Source organism: Callorhinus ursinus, unplaced genomic scaffold (assembly GCF_003265705.2).
Source record: "Callorhinus ursinus isolate GAN/ISIS: 27379988/994484 unplaced genomic scaffold, GSC_fseal_2.0 scaffold18, whole genome shotgun sequence".
NCBI lineage: Eukaryota > Metazoa > Chordata > Mammalia > Carnivora > Otariidae > Callorhinus > Callorhinus ursinus.
This window is the reverse complement of record NW_027397080.1, coordinates 17,421,076-17,445,840: the sequence shown is the minus strand read 5'-3', so window position 1 is coordinate 17,445,840 and position 24,765 is coordinate 17,421,076. Positions and strand designations below refer to the sequence as shown.

Here is a 24,765-nt window from a genome sequence, read left to right as displayed (position 1 = left end):
GTGAGGAAGTGGCTTCTCAGGAGCCAAGCAGGGCCTATTTGCCTTAGGGAGCTGGGGTTCTCTTCCTGGGCTGCAATTCTACCCTGGACCTGGGGAGAACTTGTGAGGGGAGTCATGTCCAACCCCAGACAGCCAGCCACGCCTCCAAATTTGGGCTGGTTGTTAAGAGTCCGCTGCCTCTGAACCCCCTAGATTTTTTCTGGGAGCAGGAGCAGCTTTAGAATGCCATCTGGGATTGAGGTTGAGCTAGAGCCACCCTAAGACCGTGTGTGGATCTTTAACAAGGGTGGGCCAGGCTCTGCCTCCACCCTTTATAGAGCTAGCAGCCTCTTACCTTGGTCTGCATCTGGTGCCTTGAGGGTGTGGCCCTGTCTCTGGCCACCGCCCTTCCTTGTCTCAACCTGCCTTAGTGGAGAGGAATTTTGGGGGCAGGGGCTGTCCCTGCTTTGGTGTGGCAAGGGGTTAGCCAAGTGTGAGGGTCACGTGGGGGGCTGTAGAAAGGGGTCCCTTGGAGTGAGGTTCCCTAGCCAACGAACTGTAGGTTTCAAAACAGCCAAAGCCTTCAAAGCTCAGAGCTGCGCTGCGCTATAGTGGCACGAGGGGTGGGTAGTTGGGTGCAGCAAACCCCGGGAGGCTGAGGAGGCGGCCTTTGCCACACCGTCACCCCTGCTCTCCCTGGCCTTTCCGGCCACCCTGGCCCCTCCCCAGCCTCACACTGAGCCCCAGATCTGGGAAGGGCCGAAGAGGGCCGCTTCGCGTGGCGCTGGGGTCCTCTGCGCGCCCCGCCACTGAGGGGGGAGGGGAGGGGGCCAGCGGTGCGCAGGGCGGGGTCGCGCAGGCTCCGCCCCGGCCGCACGCCTGCTCGCGCCGCCCATTGGTCCCGAGAGCGGTGACTCGCGGGCTGAGCAGGAAGGAAACCGCTCCCGAGCGCGGCGGCGGCGTCTCCAGGCCGTGCAGCTGCCGCTACAGCCGTCCGTCCGCCTGTCGGCTCGCCCGTCCAGCCACAGCATGAGCGGCCTGCGCGTCTACAGCACGTCGGTCACCGGCTCCCGTGAAGTGAGTGCACACCCGGGCCGCGCTGGGGTGGGGTGAGAGTGCGGGCGGCGGTGTCTGGGCGCTACGGCCCGGCGCCGAGACCCACCCCCACCCCCCCAAGGGCGGGGGCGGGACGGAGGTGGGGTGGGAAGGGCGACGAGATGCGGGGCTTGGCCTCCCGGGTCGGGTCCCAAGGTGGGCTCCGAGGCTCAAACCCCTCCTTTGGGCATCCTGGATCCTTCGCAGCCCCAGCACAAGCTGCCCACGCCCATCCCGTCGCTCAGGCACGCACTCTCTGCAACCCCACCAGCACTCCGAGCTGGTCTTGATTGTGCCCTTCCTCTCCTCCACTTTGTGTGTACCTGGGTGGGGGTGGCCCTTTACCAGCTTCCACCGAAGCCTGCCCTGCCTTCCCCTCGCTGAGCTCCTGGTTCTCCCCCCACCCCCAAACTTTATCCCAGTTCCCTTCTTCGTTCTGAGTCCCCTCCGCATGGTGGTCCCTCTCATCCTGCACCACTGCAAGTCTGACTTATCCTCCTAACTCCCTAGTGGCCAGAACGCTGGCCCAGGGTGTGGAGGGAGACAAAAACTACTGGCCACAGCCCCTTTCTTTCTGCCCAGGGTTCCCCCATGAATCCTCCAGCCTGCTCACTAACCCCTGCCTGCCCTCTACCCCCAGATCAAGTCCCAGCAGAACGAGGTGACCCGCATCCTGGATGGGAAGCGCATCCAGTACCAGCTAGTGGACATCTCCCAGGACAACGCCCTGCGGGATGAGATGCGAACCTTGGCAGGCAACCCCAAGGCCACCCCACCCCAGATTGTCAACGGGGACCAGTACTGTGGGGTATGGGCCCTGGGGGTTGGGAGTGGGGAAGTGTAGGAGGACTTCTCCTGAGTCAGAAGTCAGAGTCAGACCTGAGACAAAACACCACACTCAGGTGACCATCTCTCCCCTCCCCTCCCCTAGGACTATGAGCTCTTCGTGGAGGCTGTGGAACAAAACACACTGCAGGAGTTCCTGAAGCTGGCTTGAGCCCACTGGACTCCGCCACCACATTTCCCCCAGCCACCGCCCGGCCATGAAGGACCTTAGGACCAACTCCCTGTTATTCCTAACCTTCTGACCTTGGAATCGCTCCCCCCCACCCCCCCGGCAACCCAAGCCCCTTCTCCTGCCCTCTCCTCTGTTCAAAGGCAACATTCCTTACCCACTAGTTTCAGAAATTGTCTTAAGCAACAGCCCAGGTGCTGGCTGTCCTCAGCCAGGCCCTGAGGCTGCCACCCTGCCTGGCACTGGCTGATGGGTGCCTTTGTTGGTTCCATTAGCCAGGGCTCTGCCAAAGGCCCCGCATTCCCCGTCCTGGGAGTACCCTAGAGACAATTAAATGTCCCATTCCATTGATGCTGTGTCTGTTTGATATGACCTGAGCCCTTGCTTGTGCTGAGGCTCTGCTCCTGTGGGCAGGTCGGTTGAGCGGTCTTCTGCGTGGCAACTGTGTGTGTGATTGTGTACGTATGTGGGTGTATGTCTGGCACGTGCATTACTGTGCGGACCCGCATTTCTGGAAACAATGTGGGTGGGTCACCTCCTGATTCACACGCATGTGATAGTGTCCTGACACGCCCCGCTTGGTGAGTCTGGCACATCTGTATGCCAGTCGGTAATGTGTCTAGGCCATGTGGCCGCCTGCCCGTGTTTCAGCAGACTGGCTCAAAGTGTGTGTCATGGCAGTGGGTTCACAGCTGCAGTTCTGCCAGTTTGGGGACAGTGGCTTTGTGCAGAAAGTTGAAGAAGTGTCCCCATGTGCTGTGGTTCTGTGCCTATCTGTGCACAGGGGATCTGCCGGTGGCACACTTGCACAGGAGGTTCTTCCACACCAGCTGAGGCTGGGCTGGAGCCCGCCTTCCCTCCACTGAATCTGTTTAGCCCTTGTGGGGAGAAAGAGGAACCTAGAGGACAAAGACCCAGCAGCCAGGGCCGCCAGCTGGGGCTCGAGTTACAGAGGGGGGCGGGTCGGCACCGCCCCCTCCCTGGCCCAGCTGGGCCCCCTGGCCTTCCCTGGCGTCCAGCTGGGCTGCCCCGCCAAGAGAGCCTCACGGAGCAGCCTGTGTGGGAGAGGGCGCTTTATTTGGAGTAGGGGCCGGGTCCTGGAGCAGGCGGTGGGGCCCGGCTCGCCCGAAGCAGCAGCGCTGCATTGGGCACCAGGCCCGCGGCCTGCAGTGTGACCGTGTCGTCGTGGTAGACCCTGGGTGGAAATGTACTGATGATCTCGAAGGTGGTGGCATCCACGGCCCTGAGGACCGGGCAGAATGGATCAGGCTGGGTCCTGGGGCCAGAGACCCCCTGTAGCTGCCAGCCCCGCCCCGTGCACACCTGGCCTGTGCGAGCAGGGTGCGAACATCACCAACAGTGTCCTCAGGCCTCATCATCAGCAGGAAAGCCTGCTCACCATTCTCAGACTTGATGCGCAGCATGGAGAGCAGTGGCGCCGTTGACTCAGGTGACTCTTGGCTCCTGTGGGCCTAGAGGCCATCAGTGCCCCCCCTGGTGGCCCAACCCCAAGGGACTCACCTCTTCACTCTGCCCTCACCTCTCCCGCTCAGCCGCCAAGGCTGGTGTCTCCACCACGATCTCCTGGATCCGGGCAGGCAATGGGCAGCAGTTCTGGAAAGCATCGATGAAGGGAGACAGAGCCCTGGGCCCTGCCAGAGACACCCTTCCCCCAACCCTGAGAGGGGACTTCTCCCTAACCAAGGATGGATGAGACCAGTGAGCCAAAGGGGGAGGAAATGGAAGGGACGCTTTGGGAGGCAGCCCCATCATTCCCCTAAGAAGCCTTAAGCTCCCTTAGGGTAGTGGGGGAGAGAACCCCACACAATGACTGGGCTAGAGGCCTAAGCCAGCATGGGTCAGGGAAGGCTTCCCAGGGGAAATGACACCTGAGCTGTGACTAAGGATGAGGAGTCCCTAGAAATGGAATGGGAGCAAGGGAAAGAACCCCTGGTCAGGGGAACCTTCTCTGGGAGATGGTACATTTGAAAAAGCGTTGGCAGTTCACATGGCTGAAGCTGAGAATCAGGCTGGACTGGAAGAAAGAGAAGGTTAGATACGGGAAGAGGACCCACAAGGGATGGTGGGCCTTGAGCGCCAGGATAAGAGCTTGGCCTTACCCAAGAACCACTGGAGGGTTTCAACGGGGAAGACCCAGATTCAATTTATGTTTTACAGAAGCGCAGAGACCGCTGGGGGAGGGCAGTTGGCAAGGCAGGAGTGGGGGTGGCAGGCCAGTGAGAAGCCACTGCAGCTGTCTGAAACGGCCATCTGGGGCCAAGTCTAGGATGGTGGGCAGTGGGAACGGAGAGAAGAGACTGATTCGGGAGGAGTGCTAGAGATGGACAGATCAGACAGGACTTGGCAATGTGGAGTGAAGGAGGCAGAGTGGTAGGCAACTGAGGTTTGGTACCTTTCACAGGCGAAGATGGGGAGGAGCAGCAGGATGGGGAGGGAGGAGGGAGGATGATGTGTTCTAAGGGCCAGGAAGGGGGATCCAGGACTAAATTGGGTATTCTGGTCTGGACCTCAAGGAGGTGGCCCAGGCCGTGGGCTCACCCCTGCCCTAGACTCCGACTTTCCCCCTCTTACCGCCACATGGTTGCCAACCCAGCCCCTCTCTGGGTGCCAGCCCAGAGCCCTCCCCAGATTGTTTTCAGGAGATGGCGGAACTCCCCTGAGAGCCTCATCTCTCCATCCAGGCCCTCCTCAGCAGCCCCTTGAGCCTGAGTCTCCAGACAAGCCCCTGCTCTTGTAGGTTGGGCCAGGGAGCCCAGGAAGGCTGGGGGAGCTAGGGCTGGCCTCACCTGCAAGGTGTCCCGGATGGGCCCCCGGATATCAATCACCTCGCCTTTCCGGATCACAAACTTGGGAAGCCTGTTCAGAAACTTCTCAGCAGTCATCCTGGAGCCTGCAGGGAGTGCATTGGGAGCTTTGGCCAGGGGAGGGACTGTGAGTGATGGGTGATGGGTGGAGGAGGCCACGGGAGCCTGTCCTGCACAGTGCCCCCACCACTGGGCTCAGCCTCAGGGCCAAGCTCACCTGGGCGCTCCATCCTGTCCAGCGGCTTGTGAATCCTCTGTCGGCCCACCACGCGGCCCTCACCTGGGAACGGGTCCAGCCCATTCTCTGGGTAGACCCGATAGCGCAGATCACTCACCTGTCAAGAAGGAAGGGCGACAGCGGTGGGCCTAGACCTTCAGCCCTGGGCTCCACCCCACACTTGCTCGCCCAAACCGAGGCCTCCCCGTGCCCCACCCCCACCCCCACCAGGAATAGGCTCAAGGGACAGTCTGGTGTAATCCCCATTTTACAGATAAAGAAACCGAGGCCCCCAAGAGGGCTGGAGAGCTGCAGTTCACGCTACTGTCCCCCACCTGGGCCCGGCTCCTGTAACACCCCTCGCCATGTCAGCTGCAGCCGCTGTCCTGACATCCTCCCAGACAGCCCCTCTCAGGAACAGCCAGGAAACGAGGGACCAGGGTGTTAGGAGAGGGCATGGCCTGCCTCAGACGCCCCCAGTCATGACTCACACGGTTTCCAAGCCCAGGTGGTGGCGGTGCACACCCCCTCGCATGCCCTTGCTGTGGTATGACGCACGCCTCGGGGATGCTGCTCGGGAGCTCCCGCCACCGCGCGGCTCCTCTCACCTCGCCCCACCCCTGGCCGCAGGGGGCTGGCTCATGCCCTGTCCTTCAGTCCCAACATCTGCCCCCCGTAGCACTGCCTGCCACTCCCATTAGGTGGCTTCAGGAGCCTCTGGGGCAAGCCAGGCCACTTCTGCAGAGCACCTCGGGAACCCCAGGCTGTCAAGGTGTCCTGGATGGGGAGGGCAGTGGCCCTGCAAGGCTGAAGCCTGTGCCTTTAGGATGCCAGCAGGGGGCACTGCCGGCTGCTTAGCCTCGGGCCGCCGCCCTGGCTAACGGAGCAACTGTGGCCCCAGCAGCCTCCCTGCTCCCTCAGCCAGGCTGGCAGAGGCTTACCCTCCTCCCAGACGTCACCAGACCGGGGCTCCCGCAGGTGGGTAGTGGCTTCCCACCTCAGACCGGGTGATGCCCGAGGAAGCTGTTTATCCCCACCCTCTCCGAGCTCCTCACACAGGGTGGTTTGAGGAGCAGCCCATCACCTTAAAGGGGACCCCATCGGGGTACAGCCGCTGGAGCTCTGAGGGGAAGAAGCCATCCAGAATGTCTCGGAGGCAGCGCTGTGGCAGGGGTTGGACGAGTGAGGCCCGGCTGGACCTGTGCGGTGCCTCCTGCCCTGCTTCCTGCCTGGCCGGCGGGCCCTGAGCCCTGGCTTTACCCAGGGGATCACCCTCTGGACATTTTCAGGGCCCCAGGACTTGGGCGGGGTTGGGGGTGCGCTCTGCAAGTTGCACGTGGGCTTGGGTACCTGTGGAGGGCGGGTTGAGCTGCCCCCCCCCGCCCATCTCCAGCTAAGGGTGAGTGAGGGCGGGGCAAGGCCACCAGAGCAGCCTGACCCCCCCCTCCCCACCACTCCTACCTGTGTGGAGGGGTCATGGAAGGGCCGGAAGGGCCCATCGAACATCATGAGGCCATTCCGATAGAGCTTCAGGGGGATGGGCTCAAGGACATGGAGCCGCGCTCCACCGGGCATTGGTGTCACCTGGGTGTCACTGTCTACCACCAGCTCGCTGAGATCCTTCAGGCTGGCCAGCAGCCTGTCAAAGTCCACCTCGGGGGGCGCCAGTGAGTCCCCTGGCAAAGAAGATAAACACCCATGAGCCTCTCTTCATGGCAGCTGTGCCCCAGCAGCCCTGACTTCCATGGCCCCTGGCGTCCACGCTAAGCAGTGGCCTTGGCATCTCCGAAAGCGGCCACCCGGCCAGGGGCGGGGACAGACAGACAGCTACCGCCACCTAACAGCTACCTTTTACTGAACACTCACCTTATGCTCGGGCCCTAATACCTCTTGCGCCACGCTCCCCATACCAACCCCTTTGCCGTCAGGGCTGTGATCACCCTCGTTCTTCAGATGAGGAAACCACGGGTTAGAGAAGGCTAATGGCTGCTCCTAATGGAGCAGGAGCAGGATCCGACCCCAGCTCAGCCTGTGTCAGCTCTGAATCATCTGTCTGGGTTCAAACCCCAACTCCTTAGCTTCCACCTGTGTGACCTTGGTCATGTAAGGCTGTGCACCACAGCGCCCCGCACGACGGCCCAGGACGGTGACCGGGAGGGCCAGCTCGAAGCACGCCCTCCGCCCGGTGCGTTATTGTTACCAACTCTACCTCGCACAAACGGACCTCGGCCCAACCCAGAGGCCCTGACACAGGAGTCATTTATCTCCATTTTACACACGAGGAAACAGGTCCACAGAGATGAAAAATGAGCCGCCGCAGGTCACTTGGCAAATTAGAGGAGGGGCTGACCCTCGAGTCTGCTTCTCCCACCCACCCGTACCATCAGGAAGGGGAGGCTGGGGCAGGGACACATGGCTGTCGGGGGCGGGGGGGGCGCTGTTGGGACAGCTGCTGGATGGAACAGATAGGCGGCAGGCCTTGGCCTGTGCAACTAATTCTGGGTCACACACCCCGTTGAGAAGCTGACAGACACTTTGGCCTTCTCTTCTGAAAACTGTTGCACACACAGGTGTGCCTAAGCTTCAGGGGGTGGCGGGGACAGTTACAACAGACGCCAGAACAGAAAGGGAGGAGGGCAGGTGCGATGCTGGAGGGGGACAGGCCGGGGGCCCGTTGTCGGTCCTTGAAGGGACCTGGCTCCCAAATAAGTCATCCCCTGGGGCATAACTCTACAAAACCTCCTGTTTGTACCAGGACAGCCAAGATGTGGCAGGATGTGGGTTAGGACTCGGGGGGCCCAATTCCTTTCCTCGCAGTGGCAGTGGCTCTGGAGGTGTGGTGGCTGTGCCGAGGAAGTAGAGATGTGGGTGGCTTGGTTTCCTGTTGCCTTTGTGGCTGCTTAAGGAACCAGCTGGACGCCTCCCTTCCCTTCCCTACATCTGCTAGGTTGTAGGGGTGGCACCTGCCCCCCACCTCCTCCTGGGGTCCCCTGGAGTTCCTGAGGTGCCCAAGAAGAACTTAAAGAACATCCTGGGCATCCCCAGTATGAGTCAGAACAATATCAAGCCACTTTTCTCTTTAACAGTGAACTACATTCCGAACACACTGGTAAACCTAAAAATAACAACAGAAAACCTCGTCTCATTGAACTCCTGCCCCTACCCCTATGTTCTTACAGACAGGAAAAGCGAGGCCTATAAAGGTCAGAAGACTGGGCCCCCGGAGACCACACCACGCTGCCCTGGGACCACTCAGATACACTGACTGCCAAGCCGGCTGCATCCTGGAGCCAAGGCTTTTCCAGGGAGCTGAAGGACATGGGGTGGTGGACAGTGGAAGGGGCAAGTGGAAGCCCAGGGAGGATGCCAAGAAGCAGCTAGAGGGAAAAAGTTTGCTGATAAAGTCAGCCCTGGAGGCTCTCAGCTAGTGGGGCTAAGGCATCGAGAAGTCAACGTGGGGTGGGCCTGGGGCAGTAGCCTGCAGGGAGACCAGGGGCCCGGGAGACAGAACCGCAGCTCCGGGCAAACCAGGCCCGAGAATAAGGCAGGAAGCCTGGCATCAGCACCACAGAGCGGGGAGTGTGCCACAGAAGCCTGGCCCATGGCCAGGTCACATGGCATAAGGCAGGTCAGAGGTCTCCTGAGGCATTTCCTCTCTGAGCTGCAGCTCCCCCGTCCATGGAATGGGAGAGAATACGAACCTTTATCCCATCCAGCAAGATCCAGCAGGGGGAACTGACTGTAAGGACGACTCAGTGAGTGTTTACTGCGTGCTGGGCACCTAGAGGCAGGTATTAGCGCTCCCGTTTTAGAGATGAGGAGATGGGGCCTTGTAAGGCGACATGCCCCTGGTCATGCAGCTTTCGGGGCCCAGGTGACCCTACGCCTCTATTCTTAGTGACCACGCAGGCTGCCTCTCGGTGTTGGTCCTTCGGACACTGCTCCCTGGGGTCCCTGTCTAAGGAGGGGTGTGGTGCGGGGAGAGATCATCTCTGAGGCCTCATCCAACTTTGAGTGCCCATGAGTTTATTAAAAAGGGGAGTTGGGGAGGCATGGAGATCAAGACCAAGCTCCTTAGCCCAAAGCCTGAGACTCCTGGAACCCAGGTTCCCCATCCTCTCATCAACCTGTTCCCCCATCACTCTCTGGAGCCATCCTCCCAGGGCTACTGCTTCCAAGCTTTGTGATCCTGGACAAGTGGGCCAACCTCTCTGGGCCTTGGCTTCCTCTTCTATAAAATGAGGACAGTAAAAGTCCCCACTTCACAGGTGACTGTGAGGCTCAGAGGAAGTGCCTGGCAGACGGTGGCGGTTGTCAGTAACACCCCACCCTCTCGCTCACCACTGGCACAGGGTGCTCACCTACCACCTCCTCTGAGAGGCCTTGCTGGGAGCCCCTGTCCCGGAGACTCGGCCTCCTGAGCTAGAGCCCTTGGGCCCACTCCAGAGTGCGGCACTAATCCCAGGCTGTTGTTCTTTTCTGGTTGCTTGTCTTTCCAACCACAGTGGGCACTCCTTGAATGTAGGCTAGAACATCCAGCCCTGGGCCTGGCCCAGAATGGGTGCTCAAGAAGCACATACTGAATCCATTCCTCCCTCCCTCCATCGCACTAGTATGTCTGGAGCGTCCAAGCTCCGCTGGGCCCTGACAATCATGGCTGTGCCCACACCCAGAGTCCTGCCTTCCTCAAGCTTGTACTTCAGTGAAGGAGACAGGGTGACAGCAGTGACAATGGCATGGGGTTAGGTACCGCTGCGGAGGCCGCAGAGCCCAGAGGAGGGCCAGACCCGGCCACTCTCAGCAGCTGAGTGGTAGGCCTGCTCTGGGCTGGCTCCTCACACCTGCAGGAAGGGCCACCTGCGGCTGTGAATACCAAGCTAGTGCCCTGGGGCTCCAGCATGCCTGTCCCCACACCTCACGCAAAGGCCGGACAGGAAACAGACCCGCTATCTCCACACGTCCACAAGCCTGGCCCTGCTCGGGGGACCTACATTCATTCTGCTTCTCAGCAGAGCTGGTGGAAAGAAATCAGGCCCTGAGAGTCTGGTCACTGCCAGGGTCACGGCCAATTCTCTGGCCCCCACGGTTGAGTATCGTGCCACCCAGCCCTACCTCGTCCTGTGCAGAGGGTTGTCCCAGCATGCTGGACTGTCCAGGCCTGGACACCCAGGTACCCCCACCGATCCTGCACACGTGCTAGGCACTCTGCAGCCTGACAGGGGCTAAGCAACCACAGCTTAGTCATCGTTCATCCACCATCAGTGGCCTGCGAGAACCTCCATGTGCACTACGGCATTCGATGCTCTCAGTGGCCTGGGCATCAAATGAAACAACATTTCACAGATGAGGACGTGGAGCTCAGAGGGGACAGGGATGGGGAGGGGCTCAGAGGGGACAGGGATGAGGGGGAGGAGCTCAGAGGGGACAGGGATGGGGAGGAGCTCAGAGGGGACAGGGATGAGGGGGAGGAGCTCAGAGGGGATGGGGAGGAGGGGGAAGAGTTCACAGGGGGCAGGGAAGGGGGAGGAGGGGCTCAGAGAGGACAGAGATGAGTGAGAGTGGGGAGCTCTGAGGGGATAGTGAAGGGGGAGCAAGGAGCTCTCAGCCCTGAGGCTCAGCACCTGGCAACGGGTTGCACCAGAGCAGGACTGTCCCTTTCAAGTCTCCGCATACCCTGAAGCACCTGGCATCCTATTTAATGCTCAGTTAACTGGTGGGGAGGGTGGGGAGGGGTGAATGATCCAGCCTGAGGCCAAGTCCTTACAAGGCTTCCCCTTTGCTGGGTCCCCTTCATGGGCCAGAGAACCCTCCTCCCCAAGGCAAGAGTCCTGGCTCTAGACCGGTTAGCCCCATACATACAGGTGCTCCGGCCCACGCTCCATGGCCGCCTGGGGCCCTGGGGCCCATGGGGAGTGGTCGCCAACGGAGGGAGAGCCAGAGAAATGCGCCAGAGTATCAGGGCCAGCAAGAGGCGGGCTTTGTGCACCTGAGGGCCCTGCGGCAGCAGCGGCCAGGCATCTGGGGACAAAGGGGGGGGAGGGGAGAAGCCAAGAGAAGGGGTGCCAGGAGGAAAAGCTGCTGGAAATGAAGAGCGTGTTCTTCAGTTGGCAAAAGAACTAAATTGGGGCCCCCAGAAGCAGAAAGCAAGAGAAGGATGCACAGAGGGAGCATGTGGCCGAGTGGTTTTCACGTTACTTTAGCTTTGAAGCACTTGGCTTCAGAGCCCGCTTATTCGGAGCATAAACAAACAACACAAGCAGAATGAGGGCTGCTCTGTTTTCGGAAGAGAGAGGGTAGGAGCCCACTGAACCAGGTCCGGAAACCAGCTATCTGAGCTGACCCCCAAAGGGGCCGGGCGGCACCCCCCCACCGCCCCCACCGCTCCAGCCAGGAGCAAGGCTGCCCTCCGGCCGGCAGTGGCAACAGACCTCTGGCGCTAGACCCTGGAACATTCTTAGAGCACGTCACCTTTCAGGGCTCCACCTCCCACCCAGGACGGGGTGTCCCAGGGCCATCCCTGACTCCTCTTATCTGCTCCCTGATGCAGTCACTGAGACCACGGATTCCACCTCCTAAATCTGCCCTGCCCTTCCTCGCGGTGCCCGCCAGGATCACCCTTCCGCTGGACATCATCTCATCTCCTGCCTGGATGACAGGAACCACCTCCTAAACGGGCTCTTGGCCCTAAGTCTTGCCCCCTTCACTCAGCAGTCTCCAGACTTCTTAAGTGCCTCAGTTTTCCCATCTATAAAATGGAACAACCCCTGGTCTATGTCAAGGCTATGTATGAAAACGTTCTGAGAGCTACAAGTGGTGTACAAGTGGGAAGTGATGTTTTTAGAGCAAAGCAGTGAGGGAGTCATGCCCTGAGATCTGGGGGAATCTTGCCAAAGGTCAGGCCTGAATGGGAGGCGGGACTCTCGTGTTTTGAAACTTATGAAATCAAGACGGTATTGTCATTTTCCAAACACTCCCCTCAGGAGCCCTGCTCATCCACGCTCCCGTGAGGCTGCCACTGCCACCTGCCTGTGGAAAACAAGAAAAGCCCCTACTTGTGGGGCCGATGACATGCAAGGTCAGTGCCAGGTGCTCCGCATCAACCCCGCGGACTCCTTCAACTCTGCGAGGAAGAGCACACCCCCATTTACTGATGGGGACTAGAGGCTCAGAGAACAGAAGTCACGTGCCCAAGTCCCACCTGGAACGGCGGTAGAATGGAGATGAGGACCCAGGTCTGACTGGCTCCAGAGCCTGGAGAAGTACCTTCTGGGCAACCACCTCCGTTCTTTGAAGAGAATGGACCTGGCTTTCAGAAACGGCCAGTTCTAGGGCCCCTCATCTGTGGGGTGCATTCCTCTGGATCTGAGCAGTCAAGTTCAGAATAAAGAATGAGGGAGTCCCGGAGAAACAGGGAGAGGTCAATGGCCTGGCTACAAGCAAGGAACGCAGAGAGGGGATCGAGCCTGGCACTGAGGGCAGCTTCCAAAGCAGAGGACTCGTTCTTGAAAAACTTTGGACAACATTTTGTAAGCTATGGAGCCTGAGACAAATGAGGTCTTCTTACACCTCGTACCTCTGGGTCTCTGGAGCCTTTGAAAGGTGAGCAAGCAGAGGGTCGGAGGCAAGACCAGAGGAAGAAAGCGGTGGCAGGTCAGGTGGTCATTGATGTCCTCCCTGCTCCTGGGTCAGGGGCACGAACGACATTGCCTCTGGACAGCTGCTAGCCCAGGGTGGTGCTGGAGAATTCCTTCTGTAGGAGGGTCCGGGGGCGGACCCCCGACTCTACCTGGTTTCCAGAATTTCTTGGTTGTCATCCAGTCCCTCTTGCCATCCTCTGAGTCTGACTGGTCGTCTGAGTCCGCCTGGTCCACGGTCTCGCCCACCCACTGCAGGCCATAGTCACCGAGGAACCGCTGGATGGAGAGAAGGGGCAGATGTGGGGGGCATGGTCAGCTCAGCCCCTCAGGGAGCAGCCAGCAGCTTCCCGGTGCCCAGCCTCAGGCCTCAGCTCCCAGGGCCCACAGGGCAGAAGGGATGCACCCCCAAGGTCGTGGCTGCTTCCCGGCTGCGACCGCGGGAAGCCACTTCACCTCCTGGAGCCCCATAAGCGTGTGAGGAGGACTCAGTTAAGATCATTCACATCGAGTTCGTAAAGCACAGTGTCTGGGGCCAGGAGGACCTCCCTGAAGGTGGCCCTGATGGCAGTGGGTCTGGCCTGAGTGGAGGAGGGGCAGAGACACGGGCTGTGCAGGACGGAGAGGACGCGGTGAGCCACACGCAGCCTCTGCAGGGCTGGGCCTCCCATCCCCTCTGCCACAGGAAAACTTCTGACTTGTCTACACTTCCTGTTGCTGCTTCCTCATCTCCCTTTCCGTCCTGAACCCACTCCCACTGGCCCCCATCTCACAACTGACGGGAACTGCTCAGGAGCAGCCACCAACGGCTTGCCCGGTGCCAAACCCAGCGGGTTTCCGTGGTCAGCCCTTCGGCACGTCTCACTTTCGCATTTCCAGCCGTCCATGCTTAGAGGTCTCGCAGGCGTCTCAACATGGACTCATCTCTAACGGCCATGACTCCGTGTCCCCACCTCCCAGACCTCTGCCCCTCCAGATCTCCAGTCTCAGTCAATGGCACCTCCTCCACCTGGGCCTCAGCCATGACCCCTGCAGGCCTCTGAGCGCCACCTGCAACGCAGGCTCGAGTCCCTCCACTCTGCTCCAGCTTCTGGCTCAAGCCCCGGCCACCGCCCCGGCAACTCAAACTGCGCTTCCACCGGCCTCCCCGTCCACGCCTCTCAAACTTTCCCATGGTCTCCTATCCTTGAAGACGGAATCCAGCCCCGCACGACGGATGGACAAGCCCCCCTGATGGCCCTTGCTGCCTCTCCTCCCTCTTGCTGTCCATCCACGCCCGCGCAAGTCTGTGTGGCACGACGTGGAGCCTGGCATCTCTTCTGCCTTGATCCTCATTCCCGGGTCCCCCCTCATCCTCCAGATCCGCCCGCTGCCACCCTGCAGCGTGGGCCAAACTCCAGCTCGCCTCTATCCTGTCACCCATCTAAATATCTAAATATTTCAGCGTACGCTCTGTCCTTGTGTATCTGTGTCCTTGTTTATGTCTCTGTCCCCTCCAGCCTGTCAGCCCCGAGGACAGGGACCACATCTACCTCCCAGCGCCTGGCAGGGTGCCTGGCACACAGAGATGCTTTGTGTGAGTGAAATGAAGTAGTCAGTGTGTGAATGCCGCCAACAAGGGAGCCGCGACCGTCTGCCCTGAAGCTGTGGGCACGGCCCTCCCCCCGCCCCCGTGGCAGCCACTCAGAGAAGCCCCCCAGGCTGCTGGCACCCTCAGCAGGCTGCTCAGGCAGCCCCAGGTATAGAAGAGGCCCAGGAGGCGGGCGCCCTCGGCCACAGCTGTGGCTTGGGGGCTACTTCTGTGGCCTAAGTCCGGATGGGGCTTTGGAAGTCAGCTCTGTGCGGAGAAGGGGAGGTTAGACCCAGGGAAGAGCTTCTGGGGCGGGGGGCAGTCGTCAGGGGCGGGGGGCGCACTGAGGAGGCCTGTGTGCCCAGGACCCTCCCTTGAGCCTACGGTCCCCACAGTTCAGGTCCTGCTGTGTGAATGGGTACGTCAGTGGGGGCAACGGGTGGCACCTGGTGAGTAGAGACGCCATGTTCAGAGGCAGGGGATGGCCGTGACCATTCGGTGACCACACAGGGCCGGGAGCTACCCTAGGTCCTGGCTGTGCAGCAATGAGAAGGAGGAGAGCGGTCCCTGCCTCCGTGGAGCTCCCAGTCCCACGGGGGAGAGTGAGGCCCCCTGGGAAGGGCCCCCACCCCGATTTGAGACTGAGGATGAGTGAAGACTCGCCAGGGGAAGGTGGGGAAAACAAACTTCTCAGGGAGAGGGAACAGCACAGGCCAAGGTCCTGAGGTGGGAAGAGCTCGAGGTGGCCAAAGACCCAGAGGCAGGCCCGTGGCTGGAGCGGAGAAGCTCCCGGCGAGAGCGAGGAGGTTGGCAGGGACCGGCAGGGTCAGGGCGCCAGACCCCTCCCTGGCTCTTCCGACTGGGTCAGTCCTGAGGCGGGAAACCCGGGACGGGGGCCGAGAGCCAGGTCCTGAGGGGCAGGGAGCCCTGGGCCGCCGCCTCCCTCACCTCCATCTCGCGGACCTGCCGCTGGAGCCGCAAGCACGTGGTCGCCAGCTCCCGTGGCTCCGGCACCGGGCCTGCTGGGAAAGATCCGGAGCGCTGTGGGGGCCCAGCAGGGAGGTGGCCAGACCACCTGCGGCCTTGCCCGCCGCCCTGCCCTCAGGGCCATTTGGAGAAGCTGCCCCTTGAGAACTCGAGGGGTCCCCCTGAAAACTGCCTCTTGGCCTCTCCCGCGACCTTGAGAGGGGAGGCCCGGACCCTCAGGAGACCACCCCCCGCCCCAACCTCACGCCCCTGAGGCTCCTGAGGGGGCTGTGGTCCTCCACACTTTTGATGGCGTGCCCGGTGCTCAGGGCTGGGCTGTGTCCGCACGCCGGGGACTCAGTCCCACAGAGGACGGCACTGTCCTGGTGTGTCATGGCCGCCCTCTGGGCTCGGCTGTCCAGGCCCCATAACAGGGCTCAGCTTGATGCTCTTGGAGCCCTGATGCCCAGGGGAGGTGCCCCAGGAAGGCTGCCCAGCCCACCGAGAGAGCCTCTTACCCTGGTGCTCCTGGAGGGTCTGCACCATTTCCTCCAGGGCCCGTATCTTCCGATCCTGCAGCAGCCAGACAAGGAGGGACGGGAAGACCCGGGGGTTCTCAGAGCGCAAGGGAGCCCCTTCCAGATGGGAAGACCCAAACTTCTTGCCTCTGTGGGGCACTGGGGAATTTAAAGACCCTGCCCCTGCCCCCCTTTGGCACAGCCACTGCTCCTATCCCTCAGATACCCTTGTGGTTCCACTGTGGCGAGGAGAGGCGGGGAGCACCCCCAAGGACCCCCGCGCCAGCAGTCACTGCTACCACCTCGTCCAAGGCTCCTGGCCTTACTCAGCCATACACAAGACCCTTAGCCTCTGTGCTCAGGTCACAGGGACCCAGATCAGCTCCAGGCCATACCTGGCCCTTGAACTGGGAGCTTCAGTGGGACAGATGGTTCTAGAACCCACCTGCCCTGGCCTATTGCAGTAGTAAACTCACTGGCCTCCCCAGCCTAGGCCCTTCCACCCCTCAGACCAGACCCTGGCCCTCTCCCCGCCGGGGTCCCACCTTGGACAGCAGCTCATCAGTCTGAGACCTCACTTGCCGCTCCAGATCCCGCATCTTCCTGGTCAAGGTGGCCACCAGCTCCGAGTCATGTAACACAGGGACTGCCAAACAGACAAAGTCCTGGAGCCCAGGCCTAGAGCAGAGGCTGAAGTGTGGGGGTCCAGTGGCAGGGGACAGGGATCCCCAGAAGCAGAAAGAAGAGTAGTAATAGTAGCTGCCACTTAGATAATAGAGACTGTCCAAAATACTTCGCCTATATCAGCGCATGCTGTCCCCACAGTGCGCCTCGGTTTACGGGAACACTGTGGATAGAGGAGCGAGTCAGCACGGAGGACAAGCAAGCACCCAGATCTGCATGTGGGCTCTCTGAGGGACACATGGCTCGGACTCCTAGAAGAGTAGTGTCACCTTTTAGAAAGGCAAGAACACTGTTCTAGAGTTGTAACAATCAAATGCAGTGCATGACCCAGATTAGAACCTAGATCAGGAAAAACAATAGCTAGGAGCTAATTTTGGAACATAGGAAGTCTGAGCGCAGAAGAGGGGCCAGAGAGCATCGCCAAGTCATCCACATTCTTGGGTGCCGTCCCTGTACCGGGGGCATGTGCTCCCTTATTCGGAGGAGACGCTCACTGAAGCATTCAGAGGTGAAATGCCATGATATCTGAAATTGACTTATAAATGGTTCATCAAAAATATATATATATTTACATTCATACATAGGTGTATGTGGATAGAGAGAAAGCAAATTAGTGGCAAAATGTCACTCATGGTTGCATCTAGATTGGCAGACATATGGGTGTTCACTATACGATTATTTTAATTTCTTTATAGGCTAGAAATTCTTCAAAATAAAAAGTTGGGGAAAAGAAACCAAGAGAGACACAGAGGGAGGAACGGGCCCTCTCCTTCCCCTGCAGGCTGCCCCGTGTGTGAAGCAGGATCTGCACTGGTCTCCACGCAGCCATGTGGGCCGACATGCAAAGGATGGCTCAGTGGAAAGATGGAGAAACCTGAACTTTTTTTTTTTTAAGATTTTATTTATTTATTTGAGAGAGCGAGAGAGAGAGTGAGCACAGTGGGGGGAAGGGGCAGTGGGAGAGGGACAAGCAGACTCCCTGCTGAGCCTGACTCGGGGCTCGATCCCAGGACTCTGAGATCATGACCTGAACCAAAGGCACACGCTTAACTGACTGAGCCCCGAAACCTGGACTTTCGATGATGTCTTTGAGTGGACGGATTAACAACCCTGGAGCTGCCTCCTGGACTTTGTGCTATGCGGGACAGCAAGTCCTCCTCAGCGTTCATCCTAGCTGAGTAAGGGTTTTCTCTGCCTTGTAGTCAAAGCTCTGTAACGGCTATACAGACATCTGGACCCGGTCTGTGCATAAAGCGTGGATGAGCTCACTGAGGCGGCAGGGGGGGGGGGGGGGGGGGAGAGAACCCGGGGGAGGAGCATCACGCTGAAAAGCTGGGAGGAAAAGAAGGAGCGATCAAAGAGAGGAAAGAGCCTAGGAGGCAGGAAGAAATCCGAGAGAGCAGTGTCATGGTGGCCAAGAGCCCAGGGCACTCCGAGAAGGAGGGAACGGTGACCCGTGTGGAATGCTGCTGTGCGAAGGGAGACAGGACAGGCAAGTCCTTGTTTGTGACCTCGGTGGGGACAGACACTGGCTGAGAGTGGGTGAGGGGCAGACGCCAGGGAAGAGGCAGAGAGCGCATGGGATGGCTCCTTTAGGGGAGGAGCTAGTTACTGGGGTTGCTAACGAAAGTGTCCCCAGCTGCACTGCAGGAGATCCTGACTGTGTGCCTCAGTGGCTGTGGGGTCAGTCTCTTCTGGTCTCCTTTTCCCACCTCAATTCCCTGTCCTATCACGTGGAGAGGCGTTGGGTGGAGGAATGCCTCCCACCTCACAGACGAGGAAATGGGACGCAGAGAGACAGAATGTTGCTTACCCAAGGTTATCACAGCTAGGGAAAACTTCTAGGCTCATCCCCAGCTCCTCCGGGCTTGCAGAGGACTCTGACCCTACCTGCCCACGTCTCCCCGGTGCCCAGGCCCGTTCCACCCTCCCTCCTCTGGGAAGCTGCCGGGTGAGCCCCATCTGGGCACCTCTGATATTGGGGTCACCACAGCCCTTTGGGGACAGTGCAGGCCAGGCAAGGAGGGCTGTCTGGGGACCGGGGGCTCACCCACAGCAGGCAAGGGTCGGTCCATGCCTCTCTGGGCCTCGCCCCCTCTCTGAGACCCTCTCCTGCTCCTGGGGACCCAGACCCCTTTAGGCCTCTGTTCTCACCTTGTCTACTCACAGGGGCACCTACACTGCCATAGCAGGAAGGGACAGAGATCCTCTCTTCTGAGCCAAGTCCGTTATTCAGCACGTCCGCCTCGTCTTCTGCAGACAGGGATCCCCAGGTCACTGTTAGGGGGCTGAGGCCCAGAGGAAACTGGGACCCTGGGTTCTGGCCCGGATGAAGCAGCCTATACTCTGTACCCCCACGTGTATGCAGATAGAACAAGTGGGATGTCAGGGAGCAACGATCCAACCAGAGCAGGCTTTCTTGCAATTCTCCCAGCCTGGCTCCCGGGAGGACCCGAGTAGCCGATGCCAGCCCCACGGTGGCAGCAAGAATGGGGTTGGGATGGCAAGGTCTGAGCCTGCAGGAGGCGGGGCCTCCAAGCGAGGATGGGGCTTCTGGGGGGAAAGGCGGTAATGGGCTGGAGGAGGCTGTCGGGGAAGGAGAGCTGGGGTCTGATGCCCATGGCTTCTTGGCACCCACCGGCCAAGCCCACAGTGAGTGGTGGGCTTCCCACATTAGCACTGACATCTCTGCTAAGGGCGCGGGGCCTCTGAATCAGGGAGCTGCCACAAGTCCTGTCCTCAGGGAGGCGTGGGCAGCTGCAGGCGGGCCAGCTGTTCTGAAAGAGGCCACCAGCCTGCTCCTTCTCTCCATCAGCACGACCCCGGGGACACCCCGCAGGTGCGAGGTGAGGGGGACAGAGGCCAGAACCTGCACTTACCATCTCCGTAGATTTTTATCCCTCGCCTGCTGGGAACCCGGGCAGGAAGGAAAAGGAAGACAGACAAGTTAGGACCCTCTGGGATGTCATCAGGGGAGCGGCTCTGGCACTAGGTGCCCAGCCAAGCCTAAACGAGATGGAGGCTGGGCCTCTGCCTCCCGAGGCTATCTCCTCCCCGAAACCCATCCTTGGCACTGGGGCGAGCCAAGGGACAGGCTTCAGGGTGTCCCCTCATCCCAGCGGAGAAGGGCGGGGAAGGGCTGAAGGGCAGAGGTTTGGGCAGAAGACAAGAGCTCCCGAGCCCAGGAGCCCAGCCCCAGCTCTGCTTTGAAATGGCTGTGGGACCCCAGGCCTGTCGCGAAGCTGCCCTAGATCTCCCTGGCCTTCAAATGACTCAAAGCGGTGTTCAGAAGAGCAAGGAGAGAGGTAAAAAAATGCTTCAAAAGGATGAAAGCACGAAACAGATGTAAAAGGATTCCCTTTACTGAAGGCCCAGCACGTGGCGCCGGCCCATCGGTGTTGGCAAATGGACACCCGAACAGTGCGTACCCAGGGGCTGCGCCGCTCCCACCCAGCACACCCCCTGGCACAGGGCACAAGCCCGTGTTCGCTCGGACATGCTGTGGAGCCTCTCTGTCTGAAGAATTTATACAGAGAAAGATACGGTGGTCAGGAAGGCTATGTGACTCCTCATTTTTTCCCTGAGACACTAGGAGCCATTCTCCTAGTCCACAGGGGCCAAGAGGAGGCAGGGGCGTGAACACAAAGACCACCCCCCCCGCCACCCCCCCCCTCCCGGAGGCGGGTTCCTTACCCTGGATTCACAGGCTCTGACTGCAGGGGGACTCTTCGGGTCTTGCCAAGGGAGGCCAAAGGGGAGCTCATAGTTCTACTTCTAGACTCTAGCTGTCAGGAACTCCCTAAGAAGAAAGAAGGAAGTCAGTCCTTGTGGGCTGAGAGGGGACCCAGGGCTTCAGGACCAGGGAAACATCTTCTTCCCTGGTTTCTTTTCCTAGGAAGGAGGACTGTCCAGGGAGCAGCACCCCTCAATTCTTCCCACCGCCCCTGTAGAGGTTTCTGGAGGCAGCTTGGCCTCAGGATCCCTGTGCCTGATGTCGGCCTGATCCTCTGGATATCCTGCTCTCTGCTCTGATCCTGGAGGCCCCTGGCCTGGCTGGGCAAGGGCGATGGGTGTGTGTGTGGGGGGAACAGAGGTGGGCCAGGAGCCCAGGATTTTCCCAACTTAGAGCCAGGACACAAGACTACCTAGAAGACCTGGGGCTTTTATCCATCCTTCACGGAGCTGGTTGACACAAAGCTCAAGTGTCCCGTCCCCTCCTACAAGAACCCAGCTGTCACTCTGACTCTCAGAGCCACAGAGGGGCAACCAAGGGAAGCATGCGACCAAGGCACAGTCCGTGTGGGAGGGTCAAGAGCCCAGGCTCTGCACAGGCTCTGCCGTCCACCAGGCTAACCCGTGCCTGGGTTTCCTTTGATACAAAGTAGGGATGGTGATAGTACCAGACAGGTAGGGTTATCAAGCGGATTCAGAGATAACATACATAAAGCACATAGCCCAGTGCCACGCTGAAAGGAAGCACTTAAAAATGTGAACTGTGTGGGACATGTGGGTGGCTCGGTCAGTTGGGCATCTGCCTTCAGCTCGGGTCATGATCCCAGGGTCCTGGGATCAAGTCCCGCATCGGGCTCCCTGCTCAGGGCGGAGTCTGCTTCTCCCTCTGTCTGCCACTCCCCATGCTTGTGCTCTCTCTCTCTGACAAATAAATAAATAAATAAAATCTTTAAAAAAAAAAAGTGAATTGTGGGGGCACCTGGCTGGCTCAATCCGGTGGAGCCTCCAACTCTTGATCTCAGGGTTGTGAGTGTGAGCCCCACGTTGGGTGTAGAGATTACTTAAAAATAAAAAATATATATATTAAATAAACTCTTAAAAGAATTTTTTTTAATGTGGCTGTTGTGGCTTTTGTTACTATACACCGAGGACACTTATACATGTTCGTTCCCTTCTCTCTTCCTTCTGGAAAGATGAATGTACATCAGGGATGGAATGAAAGGCCACTACTCTATTCAGTGAATTAAGTATATTATGTGGCTAATACCTAGAAACCCTAGAACCAAAAGACCCCCATCAGGGCCTGAATCAAGTTTTTTGTGGACAAATCCAAGGCAGCTGCCCTTTGAAAATGCACAGCCTGGCCTCCCCCTGCCCCTGAAGCTGCCCAGCAAGGGGAGCTGTGCCACTTGGAGGCAGCTTCTCTGTCTTCATTCAGAGTTTGGGACTCATGCCCCAGGCCTAGCGTGTCCTCACCCCCACCATCGGCCTTCCCGATCTGCCCCTAGTCTGCCCCTGTCCCTGCTGTCTTGTCCAGGCATCCTCATGGTTTGTGTGGCCAAGTGTGACAGCCCCTCCTGGTTCCCTGCACCAGTCTCCAGCCAGAGGGATCTTTGGAAACATAAAGCTAACATGTCACTTCCTTGCTAAAAGCTCCCAATGGCTCCTTCTCGCCCAGAGAAAAGAAATTCAAATTTCCATAACAGAGATGATCAGGTCCCTGCCTGTGTCTCCCGACCTCACTCCCCCATCTCCATCCCCCCCACCAACTTGAGCCAGATCTGCCTCAAATGCACAGGCCTTGGCACACGTGGCTCTCCTGGCCTGGAACCCCTTCCTGGAATGGCGTCCCCACTCCTACCCGCACCCTTCCTTTGGTTGGGCAAACTCCTCTTTTTTTTTGTTTTTGTCTGTTCTTTAGTTATATTTTAAGTTTTTATTTTTAAATTATTATAGATTCGCAGGAAATTAGGAAAATAGTATAGAGGGGATTTGTGTGCCCTTCACCCAGTTGCTCCCAACAGTGACACTACATTTGTGTATCCTTTTATGCTTTGTCACCCACATGGACATTCCAGGTAACTGCAGTCAAGGTAAAGAACTACTCCACCACAGAGATTCCCTCATCCTGAGGATCGCCCTCATGCCAACCCTTTCTGGTCACACCCATACCATCCCCCACCCCTGGCAACCACTACTGTTTTCTTACTTCAAGAATGTGACATAAATGGAAACATACAGTATTGACCTTTTAAAAAAAACAGCTTTATTGAGATCTAATTCACATACTTAACCCTTTTAAAGAGGACAATTCAGTGGTTTTGAGTATATTCACAGAGTTGTGAAACCATCACCACAATCAATCTCCAAATTCTTATCACCATAACGACCCCTCAGAAGACACTAGTTTAAAAAAACACAGAGGTTAACAAGTGTTGGTGAGGAGGTGGGGAAATCGGAACCTTAGCTGGAATGGAAAACAGCGCGGCAGCGGTGGAAAACCGTCTGGCAGTTCCTCAAAAGGTTACCTTATGGCTCAGCAATTCTGCTCCTGGGTACCTACCCAGAAGAAATGAAAACTTATGTCCACACAAAAACTCGTCTACATGTTCACAGCAGCATTATTCATAATATGAAATAACCCAAATGTCCATCAGCCAACGGACAGATAAAGAAGTCTGGTATATCCTTACCGTGGAGTAGTATGTGGCAATAAAAAGAAATGGAAGTCAGGTCACCACATGAATGGGCCTCGAAAACATTATGCTAAGGGAAAGTCACAAAACACCACGTATTGTTATGACCCCATTGATATAAAATGTCAGAATGGACAAATCTAGAGACAGAAAATAGATTAGTGGTTGCCTAGGGCTGGAGGCTGTTGGGAGGTAAATGGGGGTAGTTGCTAAAGGGTACAGAGTGTCTTTTTAGACAGATGAAAATGTGTAAATTGATTGTGGTGATGGTTGCACAACTTTCATGAATATCCTAAAAACTGTTGAAATTTATATTTCAAAGGGCTGAAGTGAATAGTATGGGAATTCTATCTCAACAAAGCTATCACAGAAAAAAAAAAAAAAAGGGACCTGGTCCCCAAACCAAACCCAACACCTTCCCTCAAATTAAGTTCCTCCCACTTCCCCCTTCGTTGGCGGACCCCATCATCCAACCACAACATTTTCCTCTCCTTCCTCCTCTCTTAATCCCATCCATCGCCAGACTTTGCAGGTTTGACTCTGCAGTGTCTCCCATACACTTCCTTCCATGCCCACTTTGGTCATCCTCGTGGGGCCCTCCCTGCCCTTCCTTGGGGCTGTCACGATGGCCGCCAAGTGACTTCCCGGTTTCTAGTCTCACTTCAGGCCAATCCAACACAGTCTCCAGATTAACTTTCCCATGGATGATAAGAGACCCCTGGGGGTGATGACTGCGTCTCCCTATCAGTCTGGGGACTCCTGAGCGCGGCACTGTGTCTCCTCCTCCCTCAGACCCCGGCGGGGCGCTGAGGATAGAGCCACGTCTACTCCCCTCACGTGGGGGCTTCCAGGGGCCAACTATTGACTCCCCCTCAGGCTGGAGACTCATAAAGGTTAGACTGTCTTCCCTTCCGGCCGGGGCTTTGCGAGGAAAGCTGTGTCCCATGCCCCTCCATCTTTAGAACCCAAGTCAGGGCTGTGCTTGACTGATTCATCCTCCGGCACACCTACTCGGTCTATTCGCACAACCCACGCCGGGCCCCAGCGCTCTCCAGCGCCGACAAGGCCCGGCCGGCTGCACGCCTTCAAGCCCTCAATCTCCAGCTGGAAGCGCTCACGACGCGACTTCAGTCACGACCTAACCCCTCCCTGGGACCCGCGTCGCCTCCTCCGGCCTCCTCGCGTAGCCACAGTAGACTGGGGGCCCGAAGCCGCTCCCAGGACGCGGAAGCCTGCTGGGCCACCCCGGCCGCGGGGCTCGCGGGTCCTCGGGCTCTCTGGGCGAGGGCCCCAGCCTGCGTGCGGGACTCCGGGGCCGCAAAGGTTTGAGCCGGGACTCACCACGCACGGCCACGGAGCCGTCCCGCGGCGCCGCCATCTTGTTGTCACGCGGTTTCCCAGGCGACCAGGACCCGTGCGCTTCTCAAGGGTCCCAGCAGGGAACCACCGCCCGTGCTCGAATTCTATTGGCCCACGAATCTAAACTCTTCGCGGGATACTGCAAATCCCAGAATCCACCGCCGTGAACGCCTTCGGAGCCTAGGGAAATGGAGGGTTCGTTTATAGCCCCCAGTCTCCACCCCGAGAAAGGAAAGAACCTGGAGTTAGATTCATGAAGGCTCTGAAACCTTAATGTGTAATCCGACAGTGCAGCCGTTTTTGCAAAATTGATTTGGGGGGAGATTATACCTCTGAGTCTCTTGTTTCCCCATCTGATCAGTACAGTACATCACATCTCGGGGGGGGGGGGGGTTTTTTTTTAAATCGAATTGAAATGATGCAAGCACTTAATAAGTGTTTCCTAAATCCGAATTTCTCTGCTCACTTCTTGACC

The 24,765-nt window shown here is 58.5% G+C and overlaps 2 protein-coding genes across 10 annotated transcripts; one reads left to right on the top strand and one right to left on the bottom strand.

Moving 5' to 3' along the window:
- The first annotated feature begins 896 nt into the window (after nucleotides 1-896).
- On the top strand, nucleotides 897-2,440 carry SH3BGRL3 (SH3 domain binding glutamate rich protein like 3). The gene is made up of 3 exons (XM_025856917.2): nucleotides 897-1,056; nucleotides 1,715-1,882; nucleotides 2,006-2,440. Exons 1-3 carry the CDS (start codon nucleotides 1,009-1,011, stop codon nucleotides 2,069-2,071), a joined length of 282 nt encoding a protein of 93 aa, XP_025712702.1. The 5' UTR covers nucleotides 897-1,008; the 3' UTR covers nucleotides 2,072-2,440.
- Nucleotides 2,441-3,154: 714 nt separating this feature from the next.
- UBXN11 (UBX domain protein 11) lies at nucleotides 3,155-24,376 on the bottom strand. 9 transcript variants are annotated; one of them, XM_073903128.1, is made up of 15 exons: nucleotides 24,273-24,376; nucleotides 20,197-20,302; nucleotides 19,383-19,411; nucleotides 18,658-18,849; nucleotides 16,365-16,465; nucleotides 15,820-15,874; nucleotides 15,284-15,357; nucleotides 12,918-13,044; nucleotides 6,593-6,807; nucleotides 6,216-6,293; nucleotides 5,132-5,249; nucleotides 4,897-5,000; nucleotides 3,630-3,703; nucleotides 3,413-3,553; nucleotides 3,155-3,332 (listed from the first exon to the last, which is right to left on the bottom strand). In XM_073903128.1, exons 2-15 carry the CDS (start codon nucleotides 20,265-20,267, stop codon nucleotides 3,164-3,166), a joined length of 1,548 nt encoding a protein of 515 aa, XP_073759229.1. In that variant the 5' UTR covers nucleotides 20,268-20,302; nucleotides 24,273-24,376; the 3' UTR covers nucleotides 3,155-3,163. The 9 variants fall into 9 exon arrangements, with proteins under 9 accessions (XP_073759229.1, XP_073759230.1, XP_025712924.1 ...); XM_073903129.1 differs by having other exon boundaries at nucleotides 15,284-15,354; XM_025857139.2 differs by having other exon boundaries at nucleotides 18,658-18,756.
- Nucleotides 24,377-24,765: the final 389 nt, after the last annotated feature.

Coding starts and splice junctions, on each gene's coding strand:
- UBXN11 (XM_073903128.1), bottom strand. CDS start 20,267: ATGAGCTCCCCTTTGGCCTCCCTTGGCAAGACCCGAAGAGTCCCCCTG. Junction 6,808..12,917: donor CAAGAAATTCTGGAAACCAG/GTAGAGTCGGGG, acceptor CTTCTTTGCCAG/GGGACTCACTGGCGCCCCCC. Junction 3,554..3,629: donor TTGGCGGCTGAGCGGGAGAG/GTGAGGGCAGAG, acceptor CTAGGCCCACAG/GAGCCAAGAGTCACCTGAGT.
- SH3BGRL3 (XM_025856917.2), top strand. CDS start 1,009: ATGAGCGGCCTGCGCGTCTACAGCACGTCGGTCACCGGCTCCCGTGAA. Junction 1,057..1,714: donor CGGTCACCGGCTCCCGTGAA/GTGAGTGCACAC, acceptor CTCTACCCCCAG/ATCAAGTCCCAGCAGAACGA. Junction 1,883..2,005: donor ACGGGGACCAGTACTGTGGG/GTATGGGCCCTG, acceptor CCCCTCCCCTAG/GACTATGAGCTCTTCGTGGA.